The sequence below is a fragment of the Asterias amurensis genome, chromosome 13 (assembly GCF_032118995.1).
Source record: "Asterias amurensis chromosome 13, ASM3211899v1".
NCBI lineage: Eukaryota > Metazoa > Echinodermata > Asteroidea > Forcipulatida > Asteriidae > Asterias > Asterias amurensis.
Window position 1 is genome coordinate 5,939,762 of NC_092660.1, and position 25,662 is coordinate 5,965,423.

Sequence of the window (25,662 nt, forward strand, 5' to 3'; positions counted from 1 at the left end):
ATTTGCCTGACATGCCAGAAACACCAGGGCAAACCCTTTTCTCCATGCTAAATAAAACTAAGAAGTATTGCAGCTTTTGATAGTATAATTCATTTTTGAGACAGTTTGAAGAAGTATGATCATGTAAACAGATATAATTTTCTTTCTCATGAAATTTGAATATGAGAAGCATTACTGCAGAAACACTTCTTTGTGTATTCCTGTATAGATTTGCTCTGGAGTTTCAGCGATATCTCAAAAGTGTGACCACCTTTTAAAGAAGGAAAGGTTCACAGCTTTTGCATATAACTAAATCTATAAAGGATTAAAACATTCAACAATTTCCAAAAAGCGCACATTGCTTTTAAGCTTCAAAACCTTTATACAGAATCAGCTGTGGCTCTTCAATATGTCAGGACGAGGCCTCAGAAATTATGGGCACAGAAAAATTTGTAGTTGATTTGACTTCGAGAGGGAACACAATAATAAGTAGTAACACTAGCATAATGATCTCCAACTCAGTAGGTAGATCATATTGCCTTCGGGTATAAATGACCATAGGTCCGACCAGTGACTGTTGTATTGCTTGGGACAATGGGTTGGCTCTCCAATCAGTGAATAATCTGAAGAAGAAAAAAGACAAACAACATTAAGTAATTAACCGATAATAACAGCCATACAATGTCAACATGAAATGGTATCATGAAATTGTACAAGGTCGCTAAATGACTTGAGCAGTTCAAGAGATGCCACAAAACTAAACAACAAAGGAAGTAATTTAGCAAGACATTGTGTCGCTGTAATTAAACAATAATTACAGCCATACAATGCCATCATGAAATGGTATCATGAGATTGAGAAGGTAGCTTTGAAAATAAATTGAGCAGTTCAACATGACTCAGGTATGGTTTAAAGATATGCCACAAAACTGGACAGCAGGAGTTTTGACGAAAATATCAAAGGCATCACAACATCAAGTGAGAATACAAATTTCAGAGTACCAAGTTTGCGTAGTTTTTGAAAGGCTGGCAACCCATTGATATTTTCAAAAGATTGCACAATCATTGGGTCATGAACTTGTAGTGAGTTGGAAATTTATTCAGCGTAGCAAGTTTTGCCTTTCAGAGATGGCACAGCTGTGGATTGGGAACAAAAAAAATGTAATAAAATCACAAGGTTCATAAAATGTGCATATACCTTCAATGATGTCACGCCAATCTATTTTGTAGACCCTTCACTGGTGTTCTTTTGTTCGAGGTTGACATGTTTTTATCATCTGTGCTAGCAGCAGCCAACCCAATCTAAGGAAGCCTGCATGGCAACCTGTATGAAATCAAAGCATACATGACAATATAAATCCCATAATAAAAAACAAAAGAATGCCACATTTTGAAAAATATATGATAAATGATTTTCGGTAAATTTGAAGACAGCCAAAGATCTTAGTTTATGAGGAACAACACAACATGAGCTTGGAGCTTTCTATGGGTGCGTTCGTTTAGCTTCCCTGGGTCGACCCCGGTGTGTGACGTTTATTTTTTTCCAGGACGAGCGTGTGCAGATATTAACCCATGTTCATCCTAGAAGAAAAAAACAACCACACACCGGGGTCGACCCAGGGCAGCTAAACGAACGCACCCTGTTTCACGACCAACTGGGTGGCCAATCCAAACAAAGTCAAGACAAAATATAAAGGGTCTGTGTACCTTTGGTTTGAGATAATTTAAGCAGCTCATGAACAGTCTGATGTTTGAAATTCAGTAGGATGAAAATATCTGAGGATAGACAGAATGTGCTTTTGAAAAATTGATCAAGGGTAAACAAAAAGTATACTTAACGAATTCCTTGTGGGCCTATTAAGCATCCAACCAGTGTTCTCATGATGGTTCGAGGCAGTTGTCGTGATGGGGACTCTAGACATTGTGTTCATCACTGCTGTTCTCATTAGACAGTTTCTTTCCAATCTCAACCATCTTGGAAGCAAGGTGGTCCGCTTGGAGTGTTCTCTGACCCTCTTCAAGAGCCCTCTCGATCTGAAGTAGTTGGAAAAAAAATCAAGCATTGATAATGTGTCATCTGTTAAGTTGCTGAGAGCCAAAAGGTTTAAGACAGTTCTGCTAAATTTTTGAAATACAATTAGACTCAAATATTCAACATCATTTGCCTTACATGCCAGAAACACCAGGGCGAACCCTTTTCTCCATGATAAATAAAACTAAGAAGTATTGCAGCTGTTTATAGTACGATCCATTTTGGAGAAACATTGCATTTTGAAGAAGTATGATTATGTAAAATAGATTCAATTTTCATTCTCATGAAATTTTGAATATGAGAAGCATTACTGCAGTTACACTTCTTTGATTGTGTACTCCTGTATAAATTTGCTCTGGAGTTTCAGCGATATCTCAAAACTGTGACCATTAAGATTGAGTGATTTCTGGTTCTGAAAAGAACTTGTAAGCTCAATGTTTCTCTGTCCGTCAGATGACTGCTAGACTCCAACTCATGCTTATACTGGAGAGTGGTAGCTGAAGATGCGTTTTGGAGCAGAAAAGGCGTGGTGAGAGGTCTTTGGTCCTAAATGAATTGACTTTGGGTATAGAAGACCCTAAGTCTGGGGGATACTGGTGATGAAGAGACTAGGTTCCTAATCAAATTGACTTTGGGTATAAATGACCCTAGGTCCGAGGGGGACTGGTGTATTGCTGGGGACAATGATTTGGTTCTTCAATCAGTGAATAATCTGAAGAAGAAAAAAAGACACACAATATTACATCAACAGTGATTTAGCTACACATTGTATGGCTGTAATTAAACAATAATAACAGCCATACAATGCCATCAAGAAATGTTATTGAGAGATTGTACAAAGTAGCCTTGAAAATGACTTGAGCAGTTCAACATGAACTAGGTATGGTTTCAAGAGATGCCACTTAACTGGACAACAGGAGTTTTTACGAAATATACGATCTTTGACCACAACATCAAGTGAGAATACAAATTTCAGAGTACTGAAAGTGGACACACATTAAGAATTACAAGAGATTGCACAATCATTGGGTCGTGAACTTGTAGGGAGTTAAAAGTTTATTCAGCTTAGCAAGTTTTGAGGGACTCAACATTCTGCTTATCAGAGATGTCTGGAGCTTTCCACATCACATAACCAGCTGGGTGACCAACCCAAACAAAAATTTAAACACAAACGCAGTTTATGAACATTTTAATGTTTGAAAATCAGTTGGCTGAAAAGTTTTGAGGTACTGGACAGAATGTGCTTTAAGAAATTTGAAGGTTTGGTACGAAAAGTATACTTTAAACGATATGAATTTTGACGGCAGTGCGAAGAATCCAACCAGTGTTCTCATGATGGTTTGATGCAGTTGTCTTGATGGGGACTCACTGCTGTTCTTGTTAGACAGTTTCTGATCAATCTCTACCATCGCGAGAGCAAGGTGGTCTGCTTGGAGTTTTCTGCACTCTTAAAGAGCCTCCTCCAAAAAAAACAAAAAAGACTTGAATTTTTGTGGTACAAAGACAAGATCTAAGATTAAAGTCACCTGGATGTGGTATTTTTTCAAAATAAAGCTTTTGTCACTAATATATGTGTTTTGATGAGTGGAATGTGAATAAACAGTTAACTAAGGTTTTAAAAAATCAGTTCTTATGTTATTTACAAATTTAAGAGTAGTCCCCGACCCGAGAGGGCGCTGTTCATGACGTCAATCGAGGCAGACTTTGCCTGTAATGCGTAGAGTAAACACAATTGCTAAGTACATGTACGGACCAAGTCGTGAGTTTGTACGTTTCAAAAAAAAAAAAAATGTTTTTTTCCGGCAATGCCGACCAGGTGTATTGCTGCTGAATGCAGAAAAACACTTTTTGAAATGTACTAACTCACGACTTGGACGTATGTACATGTACTTGCACGTGTGTTTATTATACGCATTGCAAGCAAAGTCTGTCTTGAATGACGTCACAAAAGGGGTAGGCGGAGTCAGCCCCCCAAACAACTTTATATATTTTTTAAACATATAAATCATGACAAACAATTACTAAAAAAATTGTTTTATTGTTCGTAAGCATATACTCTTATGTTTGAAAGAAAAAAAAATTCTATTTCCAGGTGACTTTAAGAAGTAGAGAGTTCCAGATGCATGGTGCAGCTGAAGCAAAAGACCTGTCACCCTAGGAGTGTAGAGACTTGGGAATTTTGAGGTCACAATTTGCAACAAATAATTCAAACCATTTAAGTTGTGCTTAACTCCTGCGAAACATTCACGGTAAAACTGGCCCTGTGACGTCAAAATTCTTATCGCATTTGCAAGTATGAACAATAAACAGAGTTGATTCTTACTTGTGGAGAACAGGAATGTAGGCGAGCATACAGTGTTGCCTTGGTAGGAATATGATGATCTTTGGTTAGAGCGTTGTCTTTGCTCCTTTCTTTGCAAACTGTGGTGTCGCTGTTGTTTGCAGCACCTCGAATCAGACCAAGGATAAGCATGTCCTACTCCTCTGCAAGTATACATGAATGAATAATTATTAGTAATAATAATATCGAAGTCTTACATAGCACACAAATCTACCAAACAAGGTACTCAAGGCACCGAGTATATATACAAACTTTCAGAATGAACATAATTTGACAAATATAATTTGTTTTGGTTCCATGTGTAGTTAATAACAACATTATCGTCAGTATAAACGGGATCACAACAAATGTAAAAGTGACTTTTCAACAACTTAGTTTCCCTTTGAAATTGTTATCGCATCATCTATTAGAAAGTTAACCTGACGCGTCACCCCCTCACAGTAAATGCAAATATCCACAATTTTCGAGGTGTGAGAAAGTAAATGGGGCTAGACTGTACAGGGTCGAATGGATAGTGAACCTGCTGAGCAAAGTCAAAGGAGCTGCATTGTCATCTGTCTTCTCCTTTGAAACAGTACTGACTTGTATAACATAAGGAAAATGAAACAAAACAAACAATTCGTGTACGGCCTACCTCTTGTGAGTTCTGCCGTTTCAAAGCAAGATGAAAGCAACTCTTCCACTGAATATAGCGTTGAGCAAGGGGCACCGTTAGAAAGCTTTCAGTTGCAGAGGAAATCCCCACCTTCACTCGCTTGGTGTCAGGATCAGGCATTACCACCAGCATTGGCAACATCTTCAGGTAAATCAACACAATCATTGTATGTCGTTGTTGTCGATCGTTGTACGTCGTCCGAATTGTCACCATCTTTGAAAATAAAGATCCTAAAAAAGTGTTAAAACAAAATTTAAACGACCCCCCCCCTTCCGTCCATTACACGCTAATGCATTGCGCGACATCCAACTCATTTTCACAGAGTGGGTCATTAATGACACAAATCAGCCTGGGAACAATTTATATGTGACAAATATAATGATTTAAGTTGCAAGTGTTCGAGAATTGGATCAGGTAAAACCAGTGGAGAGGGATATGGCCTCAGTTTTAGGGAAATGTTATGTTTTAGGAGACAAATTAAAATTCAACTTAGAGGCAGTGGACACTATTGGTAAATACTCAAAATAATTATTGCAATAAAACCTTACTTGGTGACAAGTAATGGGGAGAGGTTGATGGTATAAAACATTGTGAGAAACAGCTCCCTCTAAAGTGACACAGTTTTCGAGAAAGAAGTAATTTTCCACTCATTTGATTTTGAGACCTCAGATTTAGAATTTGAGGTCTCGAAATCAACCATCTAAACGCACACAACTTCGTGTGACAAGGGTGTTTTTTCTTTCATTTTTATCTCGCAACTTCGACGACCAATATTGAGCAAAAATTATACAGGTTTGTTATTTTATGCATATGTTGAGATAAACCAAGTGAGAAGTCTGGTCTTTGACAATTACCAAAAGTGTCCAGTGTCTTTAAGCAGATACAGGTTATAACTTCGACTTGCCCATTGAAGAAAATAGTTGTGAGTTCCAGACAGCACAACCTGTGCTGTCACATGGATAGCCTGCAGTGGTTGTAGTGTTGCAGTGAGTCCCACATGGATAGCCTGCCGTGGTTGGAGTGTAGCAGTGAGTTTTATAACACCCCTTGCAAGTATTCTGCCTGCTCATTGGTTTAGAGCGCGTCACATGACATGTCTTAGTTTTGCTAGACGACGGCCGTCGGTTTGCCATGCGCAAGTCCGAAGACTAGCACATGGCGCCGTGTGCTAGTCCGACGGACTAGCACACGGCGTGCAGTACCCAGACGTTCATTGCGTGTACGAGTATGATAAATTAATAGTCTGTAACCATTTCGGATAGCACAACACTACATGCAACACATTAAGTAAAAGTGTTTGCAATCTGTATTCGCGTCGTCCGTGGATTGTAGCATTCAGGTCTGTAACCTAATAACAATAGTACAGTATTTAGAAATGTTTGGGGTGTTATAAAACAAATATTGACTGCTTTTACTCGTGCAATGGTTAAAAACTATGACTCGTAGTCATAGTTTTAATAACCATAGCACTCGAAGCAGTCAATATTTGTATAATAGTCAGCCTGTGCTGTCACATGGATAGCCTGCAGTGGTTGGAGTGTAGCAGTGAGTTATAGTCAGCCTGTGCTGTCACATGGATAGCCTGCAGTGGTTGGAGTGTAGCAGTGAGTTATAAACAGCCTGTGCTGTCACATGGATAGCCTGCAGTGGTTGGAGTGTAGCAGTGAGTTATAGTCAGCCTGTGCTGTCACATGGGTAGCCTGCAGTGGTTGGAGTGTAGCCGTGAGTTATAGTCAGCCTGTGCTGTCACATGGGTAGCCTGCAGTGGTTGGAGTGTAGCAGTGAGTTCTAGACAGCCTGTGCTGTCACATGGATAGCCTGCAGTGGTTGTAGTGAATTATGAAGCAGTGAGTTCTAGACAGCACAGCCTGTGCTGTCACATGGATAGCCTGCAGTGGTTGTAGTGTAGCAATGAAGTGAGTCCCTAGACAGTGCTGTCACATGGATAGCCTGCAGTGGTTGGAGTGTATCAGTGAGTTCTAGACAGCACAGCCTGTGATGTCACATGGATAGCCTGCAGTGGTTGGAGTGTAGCGGTGAGTTCTAGACAGCACAGCCTGTGCTGTCACATGGATAGCCTGCAGTGGTTGTAGTGTAGCAATGAAGTGAGTCCCTAGACAGTGCTGTCACATGGATAGCCTGCAGTGGTTGGAGTGAAGCAGTGAGTTCTAGACAGCACAGCCTGTGATGTCACATGGATAGCCTGCAGTGGTTGGAGTGTAGCAGTGAGTTCTAGACAGCGCAGCCTGTGCCGTCACCATGGATGACCTGCAGTGGTTTGAGTGAAGCAGTGAGTTCTAGACAGCACAGCCTGTGCTGTCACATAGATGACCTGCCGTGGTTGAAGTGTAGCAGTGAGTTCTAGACAGCACAGCCTGTGATGTCACATGGATAGCCTGCAGTGGTTGGAGTGTAGCAGTGAGTTCTAGACAGCGCAGCCTGTGCCGTCACCATGCATGACCTGCAGTGGTTTGAGTGAAGCAGTGAGCTCTAGACAGCACAGCCTGTGCTGTCAGGCTGTGCACATGGATAGCCTGCAGTGGTTGTAGTGTGGCAATGAGGTGAGTCTCTAGACAGTGCTGTCACATGGATGGCCTGCAGTGGTTGGAGTGAAGCAGAGAGTTAACAAATCAGCAAAATATTTCTATATAGATCTGCTTACAACTGATAAAAGATCCAGCAAAATATCAGATAGCACAACCAGTACAGTCACATGGATAGCCTGCAGTGAATTTCTAGACATGTTCCAAGTTGTAAGGCTTGCATCATATTCTGTGCAGGCAGCAGCCAACTCTGTCAAAGAAACAGCCAGCATGTCAACAGAGACAGAATCAAGACATTCATGACATTAAGATTTTTAAAGACAGTCAAGGTACAAGTTTTTGAAGATTAAAAGACGTAAACTTAACATTGGTTTCGATGTGCACTGGCTCTGGGATACTATTTGCGAGTTGAAAACAAAATCATTGGGTTGTCTTTGAGGAATAAGCCAACATGAAATTTTTGAATAAATCTTGTTTAAAGAAATTAAGACTTATCACGTAATAGTGTTTGTCCTTTCAATTTCAGAATTATTCGGTCATGAAGCTGATATTTTGATATTTTAAACAAGCTAATTAATTAATTAATGTAAAAATCATAATTCACACAAGTGTTTGCAGCCAATCAAAATATCAAGAGTTAGTTACCATAATAATAATTGTTTGCTTAAACTGACTAGTTATGGTAATTGACCCTTTTCTAAGTATCTGCAAAGTTTTTATTATAAGTTGATTGATTTTTGTTAATAATAAACTTTGAATAATAACACGTACATTACAACTTAAAACCTAGAGCACAGAATAAAGCGCGCTCTAAACGATCTTGGAAAAAAAACAAAAAAAAAACGTTTGTATGGAAAAATTAATTCCGGGAGGTTTTATAAATATGGAGAAGAAAACAAATTAAAATAGATTTGAGATTTAATAAGAAAGAATACGAACCAGGTATTGAACTTGGCCTAGGCTACAAAAGCAATTGTTGCTTATAACTTTTACGCTATCATTGAGCGGATTTTCTTTTTCAAACTGCAGTTTATTTATACACCCCAGAGATGCAGACACTGAATTCAGAAAAAATGGAGCGGCAGCGAACGAACGAACGACGTGCTTGGAGTGCAGGCTGAAACAAATCATTGCAGTGGATGTTTGCCGCTACAGCGCACATACGTGATGACTTCCAAAAAGCTACGGAACCAATTTCTTCAAGGAAACTGTAGACTGTATGCGGTATAAGGTGCCTTGCCGTGACGTCATATGGGCGTACCGTAGAGATGAGATTGGTACTTAAGTCCTAAGGGTACGAAAATGCGTGTAAATTCGCCGCTTCATGCTGACTTCCGATGACGATCGATGGCGACCACGGACCGGTGTACTTTTTGTATGCCTTTTTTGACGCTGTGAGTGTGCGTTGCGATAAATGATTTTGATTAGGGAAAAAAAAAAAAAAAACAGTTTTTCTCCCAAACAAAAAAAACAAAAAACAAAAAAAATACATTTTTTTAAACAGCGATCGATAGTGTATCGGTGAAATAAAAGAGTGGGGACATTTTTAGCGGGTCGATCGGCCTGACACACTATTTAATATGCCCGGCTAGAATGCTAAGACTTTGAACAGATTGCAGTGTACAATTGTTTCAGAAAAAACAACAACATTTGTTTGGGATTAATATTTAATGATTAAACAACAATTTGTCATGAAGTTTTGAAGGACCGGCAACATAGTTTTGGAAAACGAAATAGATGTTATAACATTGCCATTTGGGATACAGAACGGGAGTTTAACAAAACCAATTATGTTGGCAAGTCTTGAGAAGTGGGGCAACATGCAATGGGAAAATTGATAATTACATTATCCTGCCTCTGAACTATTTGAGAGCTAATATCAGGACATTGGAAATTTTGAGAAACAGACATCTTGAGCCTCACAAAACACACCAAAAAGGTAGCACCACAACATCGGAAATAAATTGAACATTCATAAGTTTTAGAGGCAGGTCTGTGAGTGACCGGATATAAAATGAGCGAACAATCAATTAAAGACAGTTGACACTATTTGTAATTGTCAAAGACCAGTCTTCTCATTTGCTGTATCTCAACATATGCATAAAATAACAAACCTGTGAAAAATTGAGCTCAATTGGTCGTCGAAGTTGCGAGATAATAATGAAAGAAAAACACCCTTGTCACACGGAGTTGTGTGCTTTCAGATGCTTGATTTCGAGACCTCAAGTTCTAAATCTGAGGTCTCGAAATCAAATTCGTGGAAAATTACTTCTTTCTCGAAAACTACTCCACTTCAGAGGGAGCCGTTTCTCACAATGTTGTATACTACCAACCTTTCCCCATTACTCGTTACCAAGTAAGGCGTTGTGCTGATAATTGCTTTGAGTAATTACCAATATTGTCCACTGCCTTTAAAAAAAAATTTTAAAAAATAGTAAAATAACAATAATAACAATAAATTAAAAGGTTGCAAACTGTTTGTTTATAATGAATGTGACAGAGTCAATTCCATTCGTTACAACATTGGCTTCACGGAACAACTAATCAGTTATATTTAAAACTCTTCAGGGATGGAAATTCTGAGGTACTGAACGAATTGCGTAGCATTAGCCCAGAGACAGTTAACTGAAAAAGCACAAAATCCATTTTAAGACCAATTCAGAGTTTGAAAACATTAGGCCTAACTCCGAGTCAGCAGGTTTTGACAGATTGGGCAACATGTTTTGGTGAAATGTAAACATTGGCTTTTGAGAGCTGGGCCGGCACTATTGGATGCAGTCCGACAGTTGAAAAAAAAATCATAAAAGGTTGGCAAGTCTTTGATGAGGGATGGTACAGCAAGCGTGGGAAAAATAAATATTACAATATCCACTTGTGAACCTTGAGAGCTGAAATATCGGCACATTGGCAACATTTAGAGAAATAGACAGAGCCTCGAAAAAACATCAACTAAATACAGCACAACGTCGATAATAATTTGACCATTGGGAAATTTTTAGATTTGCAGGCTTGTAAGTGATGACAGGATAAAAATTGGCACAGAAATCAACTCTGTACAACAACATGGGTCTTTAATTTCACCGGGTATGGATGGTGCTTCTGGAAGGGTTGGTCCATATGAATGGTGTATGTGAGGGTGCATGCGAACAATGCCGTTTGCCCGCAGAACCTCCACAGACAATTTAGGTTTTTGGATAATGGCCTCCACGGCTCTATAATGCAACTCGGAAACATAGATTTCTATAAATGCAACTCGGAAACATAGACTTCACTTAATGCAACTCGGAAACATAGATTTCACTTAAACAATAATGTGCTCTGTTCAAAAATGCTCTTCACGATTTGTGGAAATGATAAACTGTACGTAACTTACCAATGTGATGTTGGGGTGCATCTCTTTTGTATGCAGCAACACTGGCACTGAAGATAACACTAGAAAACATGACATTGCCTCAAGAAATTGCCACAAGAAATTGCCACAAGAAGGCTGCTATTAGCACCATAAACAGTTGCCGGTGAAGAAAGTGTAGAAGCACGATGCTTGACGCTGCAAATACTTGGTAAAATCACGCCGAACTCGTTCAGAAAATGTGGTCTCGGTGCAATACGTGGTTATTCAAACTCGTTCAAATCGCGTGATGCCTCGCTTTCTCCGTCACCGAGTTGAAGCTAGCCGCGTTTCTGGCCTTAATTCTGGCCCGAAAATTAGGGGAAATAGAACCCATGCAGTTAAGGGCGGTGTTATTTTGTCTCCAGTCCTTTCTAATTTTAGCGACTTTTTTTATTGTATGTAGTAATAAGGAGTACTTTTTTTTCACAATAATTTGTTTTGCATTATTAACCAGTAATTAGCCGCCGCAGTTAAGACCTCATCGTCCAGACATAACACAACCCCAAAGTAAATGTACCTTTTTTGCTGCATTAAAGATGAACATTTATTACATATTCTGATCGACCATACCACTGGGCAGACTGTAGTTTGGAGAAAGCTCATTCGGTCCTAACCAGCCGCTTGAATACACACCGAGCTGAAACACGGGACATGGGAAATGGCTGAACATCGTTGGTGCCAGTGGAATGGCCATGCAGCATGCACAATGGCGCTATAATAGGACTCTTCCTCTGCTGTGCTGTGATGTATAGCACGGCCATAATAGAGCTATATAATATACAAGCTTTGAGCACAGCACACAGGTGATGAGTACCGCCCGGAGCACAGCACACGGGTGATGAGTACCGCCCGGTTGGCCCACTACATACAGGGCAAAAGTGTAGGGCCGCGAGGGCTACATGCGAACGTGTATCCGTGCGTGTAAGAGACTGCACTGTGGGTATATGCTCCAGTGGGTGAACCATTACCATTAGGCTTTATTTCAGGCAGGTTGTGACACACTGTCTGGCATTTCGACATTTTCATTCAACACTCGCCTGGCATTTCAACATTTGTCCAGAGATAAAAAATTAATACAAAAAGGCATAACATAAAGTCACGTTGGCTATGAGGTGCCAATAGTCATACTCATGTGACCCGAGGTTAAAATGAATACAAAAAGGCCTACCATAAGTACAGTGTATTGGCTGACTTAATTTTGCAGGAAGCTAAATCAGTCCACTAATTAATACCTAATAGTAATTAATCGCTTGAATACACGTCATTGTTACCACTACGCGGCGCTATATGATTTTTGGTTGTCAGTAATTTGTGTGATTTTCCATAATGTTTATACCTTTAAAATACATCAAATGACAAGGATCTATATGTCAGTTATAAAAAACAAATATTGAGTGGCTTTAAAGGCAGTGGACACTATTGGTAAATACTCAAAATAATTATCAGCATAAAACCTTTCTTGGTGACGAGAAATGGGGAGAGGTTGATGGTAAAAATCATTGTGAGAAACGGCTCCCTCTTAAGTGCCATAGTTTTCGAGACAGAAGTAATTTTCCACGAATTTGATTTCGAGACCTCAGATTTAGAACTTTAGAATCTAAACGCACACAACTTCGTGTGACAAGGGTGTTTTTTTCTTTCATTACTATCTCGCAAGTTCGATGACCGATTGACCTCAAATTTTCACAGGTTTGTTATTTTATGCATATGTTGAGATACACCAACTGTGAGGCTAGTCTTTGACAATTACCAATAGTGTCCACTGCCTTTAATTCGTGGAATGGAAGGAATATTATCGCTCGGTAAAATTTGACTGTTCCTCGTGAAATGGAACAGTCCAAATTTTACCTTGCAATAACATTCCTCCAATTCCACTCTGAGCCACTCAATATTTGTATACTATCAATCTCTCCCCATTACTTGTTACCTAAAAAGTTGTTACGCTAAAAACTATTTTGAGTTATAACCAACAGTGTGAGTGTCCACTGCCTTTAATTAAAATAAGTTTTATCTCCACCTATATCTGCCTAGCGTAGTAGTAGTACTTAGTAACTGGGGCGCTGTAGTCCTTTTGTAACTGGGGCGCTGTAGTCCTTTTTTTCGAAATTTTGGCATTCTCTGTCGTACTAGTTCGACCGAGAATGTCAAAATTTCGAAAAAAATGAGTAAAACAGCGCCCCGGTACTGGGGTATGGTCTAGTACTACAGTACCAAGTTACCTCCCTTAATTTAAAAAAAGGTTACCCACACGCCGAGTCAAGTTGTCGACATTAATATAAATCATGTATTGTTAATAATAATATAATTGAGAACGAGATTTCTGACCTACCCACAAAACCACCACTATGACTAAAACAACACTCCATTCGCCCAGCGTTCTGCCTGTCCTACGACTACACTGTCACTTCTTGGTAAAACAAAACAAAAAAGTATTCGTTCAGGAGACTCGTTAACTCACTTCTGCATCTGTGTGTGCGTATTCAGCAGCAATGTCGCCAACTCAGCGTTAGAGAGACGCCCTAGCTGCATTGCCTTTAATCTCCACAGCTGAAACACTGACACCGGAAGTTTCATGTTGCAAGTAAGCAGTTTTTGGCGCTCTAGGTATCTGATATTTGCCTCTTTTTTTGATCGTTTTCGTTCATCTTCTGTCAGTAATGGCCTCCCAAGTCTCCGCTTAAGCTCCCTATCAACCGTTGACTCCATTATTAGGTCTATTTGACACAACGTCAATGAAAACAACACTTTGATTGATTATTATCGCGAGCACATCACGTACATACACCACCAACAACAACAAAAACACACGTGCGTAATGAACGAACATAGAGGGCGCTGTGACTAAAATAAAACATCCGAGAATTGCGCAGGATTTCTATTCAGTTTCAGGGTTGAAGAACAAGACGAGACAAAAACTAATTCAGTCACGAATCTATTGTACCCTCGCCTACCATGGCACTCCCTACAGTGGGTCATTACTGAACCGAAATACCTGGAGCAGCAACGTAACAAGAACTACGCTCCTAAACGTTATCTCTGGTTTAGATAATGTATAGTGCGCAAAATTTCAAGAAAAATTAATGTTTGCGGTAAGCAAATTTGTTTGTGCTTTTAATAGTTACTTTGGTTGCCCCTACCGAACTTCCTCGACTGATATGTTTAATGAATTGAACTGGTTAGCTTTTGCCGAGAGAATTTGTTTGAAAAAATCGTTATCATGTACTAGCGGGATGCCGCGCTTCCGCGCGGCACCCCGCAAGATGAGGAGGATTCTAGTATACAAATGTTGTAAAAGGTAATGTGGGGCGGGCAAGGGCGGTATTCTTACAGGTAATAATAATTCAGTTACACTTGGCAAAATGTACATCCTGAGTCCCGCCCAAACTGCTTTCATTATAGTTACGAACTTTGTGAAACATTTGCCTTGTTATTTTGAGGGTCTGTACGTCCAGTTTGGTTAATTTATATGGAGATGGGCCAATCGGACAATGTATAACACGCTGAATTCGGAATCAGCAGTGGTATTTGGTTCCCTTAGCAACAAATCCATAGTCACCGATAGCCACGGATTTTAGTGGTCTAAGTCTGGTCTCCCCCTCATCAATTATCACCGCTGCTAATAGCAGAGGAGAAATCCGACTAAAAAGGCTTGTATGAAAGTGGTACCCTCTTTTAAAACAAACTCATAATCACAGCCATTAATAGCCGCGGAGTTTATCTGACTGAAAAGGAAGCTGCGAAGAAGTTCTGGTATACAGCTGATTAAAAAAAAACGCGCCAGTTGGTATGGACTTTAACGACAAAGTAAATTTCTGCAAAATTGTATTGAAAATAAATATATTTAATGATTGGTTGCTATAACTGTTGAATGATTTTTGCTTTGTTTCCAATGACGTGTACACGATTTTAGAATCTAAGGCGTACGTCCAACGACGCATACAAAGTTGTCTGAGCACCAAATAAAGCGAGTTTTCGGAACATGCTGTGCAACATCTTATCTACTGTTTTTACCACCGCTTTTGGGAGTAACAGAGAGTCGGCCTCATTAATTTTTAGTTTATTCTCATATCAATTAATTCTCATGTAAACTTTCTGGTCAACATCCGCCGGGGCGCGCGCCCCGCGTGACGAAGTCCCCTGATAAAACATCCAATTTTATATGTTATCATAATTATCTGTGGAACCCTATACAAACTAAAATAATAGAAACGGTAATTTTATTGGTCTTTAATAACTACTCCTACATTCTCGCACTTAATTTACTTTCAGAAAACATTTGCCTAGTTATTTTGAGGGTTTGTATGCCAGCTACCCCTACATCCTCTCACTTAATTCACTTTCAGAAAATATTTGCCTTGTTGTTTTAAAGTCACCTGGAAATAGAATTTTTATTTTTTCAAACATAAAAGTAGATGTTTAGTAACAATAAAACAATTTGTTAGTAATTGTTTGTCACGATTTATATGTTTAAAAAATAGTTAAAGTTGTTTGGGGGTTGACTCCGCCTACCCCTTTTGTGACGTCAATCGAGGCAGACTTTGCCTTGATGCGTAGAGTAAACACACGTGCAAATAACATGCAAGTGCAAGTCAATGAGTTCGTACGTTTTGAAAAAGTTGTTTTCTTGCATTTGTATTGCTGCTGGATGCAGCAAAACAACTACAGATGGGGTCAGTCTGCATGGTTGGTCAGACTCACAAGAGCAATAGTGCCTAGTGGTTCGGTCCGACGTCTTTTTCAGCACTGTGCAGCATTTTCTCTTCAATAACGCGCCTCGATTGACGTCACGAACAGCGCCCTCTCGGGTCGGGGCCTACTCTTGAATTTTTAAATAAGATAAGAACTAATTTTTTAGAACCTTAGTTAACTGTTTATTCACAATCCACTCATCAAAACACATATATTAGTGACAAAAGCTTTATTCCGACAAAATACCACTTCCAGGTGACTTTAGGGTTTGTAGGCCAGGTTGGTTATAATATTGTATGGAGAAATTCGTAAAAAGTACCCGATTCAGCTGCACATGAGGGCTCTTTCGATAACAAAACCTGACGGCCGATTGCTTAATACAAAACGGATTTGGCAAAATCTACATCCTGAGTCCAGACCAAACTGCGTTCTAACAATTTTGTTGCTTCAGAACTTTGAACGGAATGTTCGTTTACAGCTTCAAAACAGCCGTTGATGTTTCACCAAGTTCGTAACTATGAAAGCATACTATTCTTAAACGGTGATTTCATGTACTCTTTTGTAGGTTTAACTGGCAAAACCTGTACAATGTATATGAAAAGAATCAGTAATGTATTTACTTTCTTTTTGAAAATGTTTCAACTTTAGGCGTCTATACGTTCTGTGTGTGGGGGATGACATATGGACTGTACGACTAATGGTGAAGAGTTAAATGGAACAAATAAAGTTTCACAACAATGGGTTGCTGTTTGATGCGTTTAAAAAATGCTGGAAAGTTGGGTAGGCCTACATGAGTGACTTAATTGTAATAAACACATATGTAACAGATGCATGTATTAAAGCCTAATGTTTTTAATTTAACACGCGAAATTAAACCCCCCTGTACAAAATGGTATATTTTTTTATATACACAATGCCATTTACCCCTCTGCGAAACATCAATGAGTCACTCTGGAATGTTAATGGGAGTCCGAGGTTGCCACCCACTTCAAACCTAAAGAGGTGGCTCTGTGTGTAGCCTACAGCTCCCCCCCCCCTTAGACCAACAGGTGGCCCATATCAAAACCAGACAACCACAGAGGTGACTCTGTGTGCAGCCTACGGCTTCCCCCTTCGACCAACAGGTGGCCCATATCAAAACCAGACAACCACACATGTTAGGAGATATCGCTCGTGACTCCAGCCAATCAGACAACTCGTAAGAGGGAGTTCGGTTCAGGGTTTTGTAGACTTGCAACCCGACGTCTGTAACGACACAACCGTGTTGGATTCCACAAGGATGCCATGCCACTGGACCTTCTAATTTTCAATCCAAGATGGCGCGGGTTACGCTTTTAGTAGTATAGATAAATAACCCTTGTCACGCAAAGTTGTGTTCGTTAAGATGGTTGATTTCGAGACCTCAAGTTCTAAATCTGAGTTCTCGAAATCAAATTCGTGGATATTACTTCTTTCTCGAAAACTACTCCACTTCAGAGGGAGCCGTTTCTCACAATGTTTTATGCCATCAACCTCTACCCATTACTCGTCACCAAGAAAGGTTTATGCCAGAAATTATTTTTAGTAATTACCAATAGTGTCCACTGCCTTTAAATCTGTGGTTCTCTCAGGTGTGAAGGTATGTTGACTGCGCATGCGTTATGTAGCATGTAACCTTGAACGCACTCAGGCGTAAAACAAAGGCCCTCTTCGAAACCACGGCTTCTGCCTACTAGGAATCGGGTTCAGGCTCCGTCCTCATCGTGTTAACCCCTGAGCGCGTACAAAACAACTTCGGGCAAAGCTAGATGTCTTAGGGTTGATGACCATTTTACAAAATCGAAGTCTTGTCTTATATAGCGCAAGTATCTACTAAACAAGGCGCTTTTATACTTTATACAGAAAGATTGGTTATTGAAGTTATGAATTCTGAGACCAAATTATTACGTGGCACCTTTAAAGGCACTGGACACTATTGGTATATTGTCAAAGACTAGCCTTCACAGTTGGTGTATCTCAACATATGCATAAAATAACAAACCTGTGAAAATTTAAGCTCATTCGGTCATCGAACTTGCGAGATAATAATGAATGAAAAAAAAACACCCTTGTCACACGAAGTTGTGTGCGTTTAGATGGTTGATTTCGAGACCTCAAGTTCTAAACTTGAGGTCTCGAAATCAAATACCTTGAAAACTACTTCTTTCTCGAAAACCATGGCACTTTAGAGGGCGCCGTTTCCCACAATGTTTTATACCATCAACCTCTCCCCATTACTCGTCACTAAGAAAGGTTTTATGCCAATAATTATTTTGAGTAATTACCAATAGTGTCCACTGCCTTTAAATGGTGCTACGGCGCATATAACACCCACAGCCAGGAACACCGGGACGAACCCCTTCTCTTTTCGATATACACTGGGTTCTTCTACATGCGTTATCACAACACATGGGACCAACGGTTTTACGTCCCACCCGAAGTGATGCGGTTGGCACCCTCTGTCACCCCGCTGAACGATGGTTTCAACGTTCGAGTAAAACACCTCAACAGTTTATTGTTGTTTTCTCAGCAAGTAGATACTCTATGTTGCTTTTTCCTTCTCCTTACCAGTCCAGTATTCTACTGAAGCGAGCAGAGCATACTGATCGAAACGTTGAGTTGTTAACCATCAGATTTTTTTCAGAATTACTACTCAAAAGTGATATTCACATGGTTTTACCGCAAACCTGTCCTAATTATACTATACCACCATGCAAACTTTCAAATCCTACTTACACAATCGAGTTATACATTTCTCAAAAGCCTACAAAACTTGTCTATGTTTTTGTTTGTTTAAATTTGAATAAACATTCGCTGACGTCTATTTTTGTTTCGGTATCTGGGAATGCGCCATATGCCGTATTGATTGGCACGCACTGTTTACTGCTCGCAAATTGATGACGTCAGTACAAAGCTTTTTATCTAACATTTATTCTAAACATAGTCGCAAGCTTTATCTAAAAAATGTCAATTCTTCGAACTTATGCTTGGAAAATAATATTGTTCTGTCGATCATTGCTGGGATTCACTGTTTCCGTTAATCCCTAGTTGTAATGAACCATTTTTTTTTAAACAAATTTTATTTGAAAAATTCTACAAGACAAACTAAATAGTAGAAAGAGTGTTGCTGGTGAGATCTTGTGTTTTTATTCGATAATTTGAGCAACATTAATACATTTTTTTAATAAATAAAAAATAAATTCATTCAATCCAAACAACTTTAGAGACGACATGACTCTACTGCAAAAGAATGAAATTAAGTTCAACAATTTTGTTATACGAAGTTCTTATGTTAAAGGGACACAATGCCTTCGGGTTTGGCGCGTTGGGCAATAAAAAACGTTTGTTATTAAATAATTATGGTTGAACAGATTTTATTTAGTTGAATTGTTTCTTTTTAACCACATGGGGATACTTGTGTGGAAAAGGTTTTACTTTTTAAATTCACCTTTCTGATCATTTTTTTTGTATTTCCCAAAGCGCCCAATTTGAAGACGATGTGTCAATTTAACAACGGCTTGAAGATAATTTGATCAGACACGGTCATTTTGAAAATAATTTTGCTTTTAGTGTATAAAATCATCACAACGAAATAAAGTCAGTTTTATTTGCAAGTTAATATGGAACTCACAACGAGTCAATGGTGCAGTGGCTAGAACCAAAATCAAAGACGTTAAGATAACCGCATCTAGCGAAGTGGTTGTTGCTGGAGTAAGGTTTGCTTCCTCCAGCGGACCCCGAACAAGACCCTTGCATGATGTCACTCTCCCACCCTTCTCCATTCTTCAGGTACGCTTTCAACTCAAACCACCCTCCCTCAGTCTTGTCGCAGTCCATATTCACGTCCACCATCCAGTAATGGTCGCCCCATCGGTTCAGTGGAGTGTACCCATACCCGTTGCCGTCAACGTTTGCTCCGTTGCCAGAGTTGCTTGTCGTCCAGACAAGTGGGGTCCCGTCAGGTGTGCTTCCCTCGTAGCTCTTCTGGTCACTCTCTGGACCGTACCAATCAAGGAAATCGTCTCCAGTCTTCCAGGAGTTGAACTTGGTGTTGGTTCCCCCGATGTTGTGGTAAATTGGCATTGCGCAGGCACTGGTGTCGGCATTAGACGTACAACTGCTTCTCTTGGCGTGGTCGATGCCGCCGCGGATAAACAAGTCTTGGCCGTAGTTTGTTTGCTTCTTGATGAAGACTACTGTGCGTTGTGTACCGGTCGGAGCAGTCGGGTCCTTTACAGGGGTGTTGTTATCACCACCGTTATCAATAGGTACATTGCCGTTAGACTCACCAACCTTAGCATCGACGTGGATAGCTGCCACTGGATCTTCACCAGAATCCACACTGAAGTAAGCATTACCCGAACCATCGACGTTGATTGTAGGACCACTGCATGACCCGGTAGACCCATCGAAGTCACCCAAGATGATGTTGCAGTATTCTCCAGATGGCATGCCGGTGTATAGCGTCTCAGAGAGGGTGTAGCCATCGTTGTTGATTGCAATGAAAGCTTTGTCTCCACGACCAAAGGCAATCTGTTGGTTGCCATTGCTCCACCAGTTAGAGAGAGGCTGTCCAGCTGCGACATTACGGAAACCAACCATGTTCTTGATCTGTCTCCATCGGTGCTCACACACCCAGCCGTTCCCGCAGGTACCATCACCGTTGATGGTAGGCGACATTGTGTTGCCGCTGCCATCTGCTGGTGGACCGGCATCGGTGTCGTGGTTGAAATAGAAGCTGCTCATCAGGCGAGTGAAGCCGTAAGGGTAAGCCAACATGAAGGCATTCGCCATCTTGTAAAGACGAGGATCCTCGAAAGTGATGATACTACCACCTCCACCGTGTCCACGTTGGTTATCATGGTTGTCAACGAAAACCACGGCTGACGTGTCGGCAAGCAGTCCCCAAGCCTCCCCGAAGTTACTAAAGTAGCTGAGTTTGCTCGAACCCTTCATTGCCTCACCCACTCTCAACCCATACTTGAACTCTGTCACCCTGCCGTAAGGAGTGTACTCCCCCGCTGTTATCGGCTCCCCTCCTTGGTCTATCACCTCCTGGAACACAAATGGCCTAGACCCAGATGGGAAGTATGCAGTGTTGAGGTTGTTCAGAGAGCCGAGGATCGCGCCCAGATCCCCGGGCCACATATGCTTGCAAGCGTCGACTCGGAAGCCGGCCACCCCGATGTCGATAAGCTCGTTCATGAAACCCGCAATGGCAGACCTGACGTACGACGTAGAGGTGTCGAGATCTGGAAGGCCCACCAGGTTGCAATTACGAACCTGGTTGGTGTTCTGGTAGCTCTCGATATTGCCGCTGCTGGAGGAGCATTTACCGCTTGGGACGTTGAAGTCCCACCTACTAAACGGTACACCCGGAAAGCTAAATGAACCAACGTCGTAAGAGCTGCCTGCTGTGCCAGTCCCCGTATCTGAATAATATGGCAAGAGATCAAGAAACAAAAACAATGATCACAGACGAACACAGTGGAATAGGATGCTATAAGCAAACATTGTAAAGATGATACAAAAGAATGAGAGATAAGCATAGCAAGACTTAGGGAACTTTGACAAAGTGAAAAGTTTAAATTCCTAGATTTAGTTCATATGAAATGATCTTAACATCGTAGTAGCTGGCTAGCTACTTTAAGACTTGTAATGGTCAGCTATTGAACAAGGCTAGCAGATTGGATTTCACTAAAAAATCTGTTAACATTGTATTGAAAAAATACCTCTCAACAGCTTTGAGGTTATGCACAACATTTATACAGATTGAAAATATGCTCACATATTATTATTAACTGATATGGTAGAAAGATGGTCATAGTAAAACACTCCCCTTAAAACAACTTTGTTTGAAATGCTTCCGTTTCCCCTTTTTGTTAAGAAATGTCAGTAGTTTAAATCTCGAAAGTCTTAAAGGCATGGTGGCTTCATTTCAAACGTTTGGATGAATACATTTGCGTTAATATTTAACAATGTGTGCTCCAAATCGCAAATATTCGCATATATTTACGACAGTCGCTTTGGCCGTGTCGTTTACGTATATATACTCATGACTTGTGCCCTCATCGCAAATATTTGCAGCACTACGGATTGAAAAGTATTGCCGCCACATGAGTAACAACAATCTTTCTTCGTGTACGTTCAAACGTACACGATAAGTTTAGAGGTCCTCGAAAGTTTACACGATAATCCAAAACGTATCTTGTATGTACACGATAAGTTTTCCATGCACGTACACGATAAATTAGGATTGACCCTGTGCGTACACGATAAGTCCAAATTTGTTGTGTACGTTCACTTAGCCTTGCTCAAGGCAGTCGAATTATTCACTCCGAAAAAAGACCGCCGTTGTACAAAAACCAACCCGTATTCACTGTGCGTAACATCGCACGACACGATGCCCCCGTACACTATCCGCATGCGGAGGCCGTCAGGCCGACGGCCTCCGCATGCGGTTAGTGGTACGAGAGTGCGGATGGCTTGTGTGCACAGTAGTCGTACGATGTGACAGGTATACGGGATGGGTCATGCGGTGTGATCGCACGCACCACGCACAGGGTATACGGGTGGGTTTACAGCGGCGTCTTCTCGGAGCGAATAATGCGACTGCCTTGAGCAAGGCTAACGTTCACTGTATTAGAGATCATTTTTTTTCTTCATATGGCGTCATACGCTTCTGTACCTAATCGAGTTAAGTTAAATTATTCAATGTTCAGGCTTTGGTAGTTAAGTATATATCAATTATAATCTGAAAGTTTCATGTAATGACAATACCTCCAGCACCCATGTGGTTGACCACAGCATCAACGTAGATTCTTACACCAACGTTGTTGCATCTTTGAACCATATCCCTGAGTTCGGAGTCCGTGCCTGAGCGGCTCGTGAGCTTGTAGCTAACGGGTTGATAACGCTCCCACCACGGCCGCCACGGGCTCCATACTGTACGGTGCTCGTTGGGTGGCGAGATCTGAACACCTCCAAATCCGTTTGGTGCAAGATAGCTGGGAAGAAAATGTAAGCTACTTTGTTATTTCACCGTCATGGTAAACTGATTTTAATTACAAATCATTTCCATACTCGCATAAAAACATCTGCACTGTTGAAAATTAAAAAAAAAAAATTGTATCTAAAAGATGTTAAATTTGCGTCGGGAATAAAGAACATACATTTTTGGTTATTACCCATACACCGATGTGTGTTAGCAACTGTATACTCAGTACTTTCCCGAGTCCTGTCAAAAAATACCACAAATTTGTATCCTCTAGTCCGTTTTTAAAAACACCAAACTTTGAACTCTTCATCAAGATTGAATGTTACATTTTGAGTGAAAAAAACGAATAGTTATGTTTTGCGCTCGACGAAAAGGCCGATCATTTCACCTAATACTTTTGTACTCACTAGAATTATAGGGAAGTTACACGTTTGGTTATCACTTCTAAAAATAGTTGCAATAAAAACATACTTGGTTAGAAGAACATAAACTTTCAGAACATAAACGGTTTGCGAGTCACCCATTTCACTTTACTGATGTAGTTATGTAAAAAGATCAGTTTTTATCCCCCTCATATTTGAATCTGAGAAGCGTTACTGACAGCAGCGTCTCTCGGATTGTGTAGTTCAAATTGTGAATTTTCACAGGCTATTTTTATAGAGGATTAAAACAATAAATCACAACATATCCCTACAATAACACATCTGTGAAAACTTTGACTCAATTGGTTATCGAAATTGCAAGAGAATACTGAAAGAAAAACGCTCTTGTTGCCCAAATCGGTGTGCTTTCAGAGGCCTAATAAAAGGCTTCAGGTCTACTTCAGAGGAACCGTTTCTCAACATGTTTTATAACAACAGCTTGCTCGTTACCAAGTAGGTTGTTTATGCTAGCTCAAATATATTTTGAGTAATTACCTACAGTGTCCAGTGCCTTTAAGTTTAGCTTTTGTTTTCTGTTTTTGTTACGCAATAAAACTGAACAGACAGAGATACCAACCTTTCACATTCGTTTGCGATGTCCGACCATTTCCATTCAAACAAATGGACAATAGCTTGCCTGCCGTACGCAGTGTTTGGCTCCCATTGGGCAACAGCTGAGCCAATGAAAACGGCGAGAAGACAAGCGCACAGTGACGTCATCTGAAAGGATCAAACATTCATTATTAGCAAAACATGAAACAAACGTATGCACTTTTCTGGACTACAGTTTGTTAAATTTTGAAGGTGCCAGCATGTGGGAATTGAACCAGCGACTAATAATTAATAACAATAATATAACTGGCTTCTTGTAACTATAGGCCCAGCGCTTATATCCGTCACTCAGTCGCTCTCTTTGCGCTTCTTAAACATTCAGTATTTTTCTGCAAGGTATTGTGGAGCTAAGATTTGAAGTATGAGACCAATTCCACGTAATGGTTTACCATTAAAAGAGGTTAAATTAAGTACATACACAATTTTAGATTTCTGTGTAATATAATAGGAAATAAAATTGTACTCTTTAAATAAGCAAGGTCTGGGAGGGCACATCTTTTTTGATTGCATTTTCTTTTACTTTTGCCTTTCCCTGGACGACCTGTGGTTGTTATAACTAAACTGTATTTTCCAACGAATTAAAATATAAATATAATATAATGTTGCTTGTATTCCGTTTTCCGTTTGATCTTATCCCACTACCCACCTGTTCTTTTCAGAACATTTTCTAAAAATGTTTGTACTTTTTTATGCTTCTGAAAAAGGTCCGGTTTGGATCGAAAGCTAAGGACATCAATCCTACTCATTTTATATAAGTAAATACAATTATATATACCTTTTCCCAATAAATACTAGCAAAATGAAAAGGAAAAAAATGATTAAGTTAAGTATAAAATTAAAACATTAAAGAGACGTGAACTCACCTTAATGCTATCCGTGACAGAGTGGACTGATGAGGCGCGGTATCCAGAAGATGCTCTTTTAAGGGACATCCAATATTAAGGGGTCGCTCACCTTTTGTTTTCATTATTACGTAACCAATATCAATTACTGTACATCCGATGATGTAAATAACTTTGAAACAATCAAAATGTGCACCCCCTGTAATCTTCTTTAACTAAGAGCATTAGTCTTAGTTGGATTTGAGTATATTTCACGCCACATGGTTTTAAGACTAAATTTCACACTGTTACATAAGGGATTTAAGAATAATATTGGCAAGAGCAAGAACGTATAGCTATTTGGCAATTTTTTATTTTTTATTTAGATTGAGTAAATTCACAAAAGTTGTCTGTTAGTGACGCCTACTCGATTGGTGATGTGTTTAGCTTCTTGTAACTCGACCCTTGGTCGCTATGGGAATTTTATTTTAAAACAAGAATAAGTCGTCAACAATCGGAGCTGCCGAGGGAAAAATTGCATGCTGGATCCATGCGCTGGGCGCCATCAGGACCTGGTCGCCATGGGATTTTTGTAAAAGAATGAACTGTTAATGAACGAATGACTTCAAGTAACTAAGTAGTGGTTAAATTTGGTGATCTCTCCTACTCAAGTTCATTCAAGAAAAACTGTCAAAATATCACAACAACTTTTGAGTGAAAAGGAACGAAATACGAATTTGTGCACGTTTGTGTAAGCCTATGGCGTGACAAGCTCAATTAATTGCTGCAACTCAAGTACGAAATGGTTATTTTCGGGTCTTTAACAATTGACATTGATTCAACTTCAAGGCACTAAATTGTCAAAGATCCCAACACATGCCTCAAATATTTTTTCTTGTCATCCTCCTTCCCATAAGGAGTACCTAAACCATTCAAAGCAAAAACTAGTCTTCGTAACAATCTGAGTAATATGTTACTCTGAACACGTATTCCACTGCACTCGATTTGTTACAAAACAACCCCGCAGTTCAGTTCAAACCAACTTTTACTTTTCAGAGAAGAAACAAACAGATAAACGAACTTAATACCTTATCAACATATTAATATTGGTTTTTAAAACTTATCAGACAATATAGGAGGAAAAAGGCTTAAACAAACGAACA

The 25,662-nt window shown here is 40.0% G+C and overlaps 1 protein-coding gene across 1 annotated transcript; it reads right to left on the reverse strand.

The window, feature by feature from the left end:
- Positions 1-18,783: 18,783 nt before the first annotated feature.
- LOC139946013 (alpha-amylase-like) lies at positions 18,784-24,553 on the reverse strand. Its single transcript, XM_071943597.1, has 4 exons — positions 24,542-24,553; positions 23,644-23,786; positions 22,428-22,654; positions 18,784-21,079 (listed from the first exon to the last, which is right to left on the reverse strand). Exons 2-4 carry the CDS (start codon positions 23,784-23,786, stop codon positions 19,275-19,277), a joined length of 2,175 nt encoding a protein of 724 aa, XP_071799698.1. The 5' UTR covers positions 24,542-24,553; the 3' UTR covers positions 18,784-19,274.
- Between the last annotated feature and the right edge of the window lie 1,109 nt (positions 24,554-25,662).